Source organism: Coregonus clupeaformis, chromosome 26, assembly GCF_020615455.1.
Source record: "Coregonus clupeaformis isolate EN_2021a chromosome 26, ASM2061545v1, whole genome shotgun sequence".
Lineage (NCBI taxonomy): Eukaryota > Metazoa > Chordata > Actinopteri > Salmoniformes > Salmonidae > Coregonus > Coregonus clupeaformis.
In genome coordinates, this window is record NC_059217.1 from 16,679,981 (window position 1) to 16,685,980 (window position 6,000).

Consider the following 6,000-nt stretch of genomic DNA (forward strand, 5'->3'; position numbering starts at 1 on the left):
TTCCATAGTGGGGTCATAAGACTGATTTCCAGGATGTCTCCTGGTCTGACAAACAGCTTTGTAGCTCTGCCACTTTACACCACAGATGCAGAAGGCCAACATAGGCGGATGCAGTGGATCTAGACACAGCCCATGCAAAAAAAATTAACATATCAAGCTTAAAACAGACGGATTTTGATAGGTATTTCTTTATTATATTAATTAGATTGACACAAGGGCCCGCATCAGCGGCTCTGTGTTTTCCTCGAAACGGGCAAAAAAAGTGTTTAGCTGGTCCTAATTTGCCGAAGAGAGGGCAGGGGAAGGCCTTGTAACTGTCCCGGTAGGGGGAGAAGAAATGGTCCAGAGTTCTCGATGTGCAGGAGATGTGCACAGGAGATATGTTGATAGAACTTTGGTAGCATTTTCCTCCGATTTCCTTTATTAAAGTCCCCAGCTACAATAAATGCGGCCTCAGGATATTTGCAGTTTCCAGTTTGCACAGTCAAGTATCTCTCGAAGGAGATTCTCGCCCTGAGCACGTCTACTTTATTGTCCAGGGACTGAACATTAGCGAGTAATATACTCAGAAGCGGTGCATGGTATGCATGCCTCCTGAGTCTGACTAGGATCCCACTCCTTATTCCTCTTTTCCGGCGACGGCGTCTTGGAGCAGCCCCCGTTATGAATGACATTTCCTCAGGGAGCTCAAACAAAGGATCCAATTGAGGAAAGTCAAATTGAGTGACCGCCGATCTAATATCCAAAAGTCATTTTCGGCTGTAGGTAATAATGCAAGAAATCTTCTGAGCAAATAATGTAAGAAATAACACACCAAAAAAAAAAAATACTGCAAAGTTGGCTAGGAGCTAGAAACAGGACGACCATGTCTGTCGGCGCCATCTTGCAGGGCCAGGCATTACCATGATGGAACCATTACCTGACTTCTTGCGGTTCTGCAGGTAGAAGAGCAGTTGCTCCAGCTCGGGTAGTTTAGATGGATGAATGAGCCTGCATTCTTCCACCACCTTCCGAGCTAGGGAGGCAATGTCCGTGTTGGCGTTCAAGCTTTTTAGGCGGATGCTGTAAATAGAAAATACACATGCAACATCATTTTGAGACATTTTCTAAGAAACAACATTGCTAGTTCCAATAACTCTTTAATGTGACAGGGAAGGAAGGAACCATTGTTTTGGTCTGTGTTTCCCCTGGGACCCTACTTAGTGGTGAACATGTAAAACAGTATAAAAGCACCCCTTGGACCTGTTCAGGTGAGTGACTGAAAAACAACATTAATCTCATTCCTGGTAGCTTAGTAACATTAAGTTACTTTAGCCTCTTTTTAGGGATGCACCGATATGAAATTTGTGGCCGATACCGATATATGTGATATTTTCCTTGCCAAAAAACCAGATACAATAACCTATATTTAAAATTTTAGCGGCCTTTTAAGCATTCTAGTACAGTTAAATAGTTGAAACAAAGTGTCAGATGTTCATTTGTTCAGTTAGGAACAGATTGTTTAATAACTTGTAAATGAGAGAAATGACAAATCCATGAATGTATTTTATCGCACAACAGATATTCATGACACAAATATTTTAGCTGCCCCGAATTACAAAGATGGTTAAGTTGTTGTGACAGAACCTACCGGCACCGCAAAAAGCGCCACAAAAAGTAGGGTAAACAACAATTTCTTGTGGATACCCTATCTCCATCTCTTACCTCAAAAGGACCAACAGCACAGACAACCGGTAAAGTAAATATAATTTTACTCAACATTCTGGCTTGTAGAGACTATTGCTTCTTTTTTAGGCAGACTTCTTTCAGACTGAATATCCATGGGGTAAACATGGTAACAGTCTGATGTTTAAGCAAATGTCAGGTATGTGTGTAGCTAGACCATGCTTACATTTTCTGACACTCCTTGCATTCCCCAACAATCGGGTCTCCCATCTCGCTGAGGATAGTTGCCTCCACCTCATACTGAACCACGAGGGAATTCTCTGTCGGGTGGACATCCAAACTCCCCCCTTTCACTTTCCTATGGAATGAGATAATAGCTGAGTGTCACATGAAGTGATCATGATGGAGATCCGGACGATAAACCGGTTTTGATTTACAACATTTAGTTTCAACCACTAAATTGTTAGCTAGACAGTAAGCTTGAAGCCTATACTTCAAAATACAACATGTATTTTTTCATATAATTTTAAGACACATTAGCCACGTTGTCATATTTCAATAACAGCTGATCGCTAGCCACAGTTGGGGTGTAATCATTGGTCCAAACAGATGCATTTTCAACGAAAACGAGAGTTTCTATTGGACAAATTCAGGTAGGTCCGGTCATGGCTAGATCCAGCTTTTGTCAGATTTGACTTACACAGCAGGTTACGAGAATTAACGTAGCCGGTTAGGAGAATTAGGTTAAGGTTTAATTTGACAAAAGCTGGATCCCTTCTATCCATGACTGGTAGGCCCCTCCCCATTTCGTTCCGTTTGCTTCCGTTTAAGAAACGTTTCGCAACAGAATCGGCGTACTGAATACGCCCCTGGTTAGCTAGCCGCTAGTTAGTTGCTTGCAAACGTTACCTTTTCAAATACGGTGCATCTTCAGCCTGCAATTTTTCCATTTCGGAAATAATGGAAAACTCACATAAAATTTTATTTCACAGTAAATTCAACATAACGACTGGATTTGCTAGCTAATGTCTAACGTTAGTTAAATATAGAGCTCTCATTGTTTACGCTTTTGCTGTGTGTTGCTAGGGTGAGACTCTCGTCCCAGCATGCAAAGCAGAAAATGAGAGAAAAAAGCAAAGAACGATTAAATGCAGACAAGAGAGCAACTTATCGCCATCTGTAGGTCTGGAGGAGAACATGTACAGCTGGAAAAGAGATACAGATACAGGTGGGTGACTTCAGGTTTGTTTATCCATTGACTGGGTTTAGCAGATACTGAATGTAATCCATTGTCGAATGTCCACATATGTTGTTCCAGCCAGGGACCTCATGCAGGAACAACATGCATTATGTTGTCTCTTGTATGACATAGTCAGGTAATGGATTCTTCAATTTCACAGTCTTTTTGTTGGATTTGATTTGTCCAGTTTTTCTAATCAGTGCAATTTAGTGATTTCCTTTAATCTAAGGAAACATCTTCCATTTGTGGACCCTTTCCATTGTAACCAGCTGGTGACCTATTTTCAACATTTTATATTCATTTCAAGGCTGTGATTGATTGGTAGGACGTCATTTTTAAAGTAGCGTAGTTAACATGATGGACGTCCCAACAGAAGGGTCTGGTCACTGAGGTCACAGGGTTAGGTGACATTGACAATGGACCTTACAGTTCAGGATGTAAATATGTGAACTTTGCTTTGAGTTTAGTGGCTAAATGTTATGTTACAGCTCAGAGCTAGGGAAAATTAATTAATTAAAATCCATTTCCTTATCTGACTATTGCATTGGAATGGACTCCTCCAACCTTGTTTAAGATACATTGTGTAAAACACTTCAACAGTCTGAATGCAGTCCATAAATAATAAATAATGATTGCACATATGAAGGGTACAGAAAATGAGGTATAGTTGAGTTCTACTGTAGACTGTATATCATCTCAACAGTCTGAACAGTCAAAGAGTCATTAATATTTACAGCACATGTGTTTAGGTACAGAAAATGTGATTGCATAACTTGAACTAGCTGATTTTAGCCTTTCGAAGTGACAGGTGATGCCATCACTCTGAAATTAGAATCCGTAGGCGAGAAGGCAACACTATGGTATTTATTTTCTGGTTGAAACAGAATGTACTGGGCATTGCGCAACATATGAATTCTATGGGCAACTTATAATTCATATGTGGCACAGTGGTCTAAGGCACTGCATCGCAGTGCTAGCTGTGCCACTAGAGATCCTGGTTCGAGTCCAGGCTCTGTCGCAGCCGGTCGCGACCGGGAGACCCATGGGCGGCGCACAATTGGTCCAGCGTCGTCCAAGGTAGGGGAGGGTTTGGCCGGCAGGGATGTGGGTTCGTTTCCCACGGGGGGCCAGTATGATTATTATAATTTTTTTATTTTAAAAAGTATGCATTCACTAACTGTAAGTCGCTCTGGATAAGAGCGTCTGCTAAATGACTAAAAAATGTAAAAAAATTACCGTTTACTATAAAGTAATCGGTGTTTTGAACTGAAGTGAGTGAAAGGATGGCGATGTTTACAGTTTCCCAATGTATATATGGTTATGTGCTGGGCAAGACAAGAGCTTACTGTAAAATACACTACCAGTCCAAGTTTGGACACACCTACTCATTCAAGGGTTTTTCTTTATTTGTACTATTTTCTACATTGTAGAATAATAGTGAAGACATCAAAACTATGAAATAACACATATGGAATCATGTAGTAACCCAAAAAGTGTTAAACAAATCAAAATATATTTTATATTTGAGATTCTTCAAATGGCCACAATTTGCCTTGATGACAGCTTTGCACACTTGGCATCTCTCAACCAGCTTCATGAGGTAGTCACCTGGAATGCATTTCAATTAACAGGTGTGGGGGGAGAGAAGACCAAGTCCATATTATGGCAAGAACAGCTCAAATAAGCAAAGTGAAATGACAGTCCATCATTACTTTAAGACATGAAGGTCAGTCAATATGGAACATTTCAAGAACTTTGAAAGTGTCTTCAAGTGCAGTCGCAAAAACCATCAATCGCTATGATGAAACTGGCTCTCATGAGGACAGCAACAGGAATGGAAGACCCAGAGTTACCTCTGCTGCAGAGAATAAGTTAATTAGAGTTACCAGCCTCAGAAATTGCAGCCCAAATAAATGCTTCACAAAGTTCAAGTGTTCAGAGGAGACTGTGTGAATCAGGCCTTCATGGTCGAATTGCTGCAAAGAAACCACTACTAAAGGACACCAATAAGAAGAAGAGACTTGCTTGGGCCAAGAAACATGACCAATGGACATTAGACCGGTGGAAATCTGTCCTTTGGTCTGGAGTCCAAATTAGAGGTTCCAACCCCTGTGTCTTTGTGAGGGTGGGGGTGAACGGATGATCTCTGCATGTGTGTTTCCCACCGTAAAGCATGGAGGAGGAGGTGTTATGGTGTGGGGGTGCTTTGCTGGTGACACTGTCTGTGATTTATTTATAATTCAAGGCACACTTAACCAGCATGGCTACCACAGCATTCTGCAGCAATACGCCATCCCATCTGGTTTGGGCTTAGTGGGACTATCATTTGTTTTTCAACAGGACAATGACCCAGCACACCTCCAGGCTTTGTAAGGGCTATTTTACCAAGAAGGAGAGTGATGGAGTGCTGCATCAGATGACCTGGCCTCCACAATCCCCCGACCTCAACCAAATTGAGATGGTTTGGGATGAGTCGGACCGCAGAGTGAAGGAAAAGCAGCCAACAAGTGCTCAGCATATTTGGGAACTCCTTCAAGACTGTTGGAAAAGTATTCCAGGTGAAGCTGGTTGACAGAATGCCAAGAGTGTGCAAAGCTGTCATCAAGGCAAAGGGTGGCTATTTGAAGAATGAACATATATTTTGATTCGTTTAACACTTTTCTGCTTACTACATGATTCCATATGTGTTATTTCATAGTTTTGATGTCTTCACTATTGTTCTACAATGTAGAAAATAGTAAAAATAAAGAAAAACCCTTGAATGAGTAGGTGTGTCCAACCTTTTGACTGGTACTGTATAAGTAGGAGTGTTTAACGAGGAGTGTTTGATACTATTTACCATAAAGGCATTTGAATAGGGTTGGCCATGCAGACTTGTGCTTTTTCTGATATCCTCTACAGATCATGGTGCATCAACATCCAAGTCATTATTAAAAGATAAATACAGTATGTGAACACTCACGTGGGACGATAGTGCTTCTTTTTGGGATCTAAAATGTTGTTTGAGCATAGTGACACGTACAAATTGGGGATCTCCCTGGAGACATGTGACAAACAGTGAGGGAAAAAAGTATTTGATCCCCTGCTGATTTGGT

The 6,000-nt window shown here is 41.2% G+C and overlaps 1 protein-coding gene across 2 annotated transcripts in view; it reads right to left on the bottom strand.

Moving 5' to 3' along the window:
• Window positions 1–2,885, bottom strand: part of LOC121540422 (kinesin-associated protein 3-like) — a 66,611-nt gene extending 63,726 nt beyond the window's left edge. The window contains exons 1-3 of one of the 2 annotated variants that reach the window (XM_041849279.2): window positions 2,575–2,885; window positions 1,892–2,023; window positions 920–1,062 (exon numbers count right to left, since the gene is read on the bottom strand). In XM_041849279.2, the coding sequence (XP_041705213.2) occupies window positions 920–1,062; window positions 1,892–2,023; window positions 2,575–2,615 (316 nt within the window). In that variant the 5' untranslated portion in view covers window positions 2,616–2,885. The remainder of the gene's footprint in view (window positions 1–919; window positions 1,063–1,891; window positions 2,024–2,574) is intronic. The other variant, XM_041849278.2, reaches the window with a different exon arrangement.
• Window positions 2,886–6,000: the final 3,115 nt, after the last annotated feature.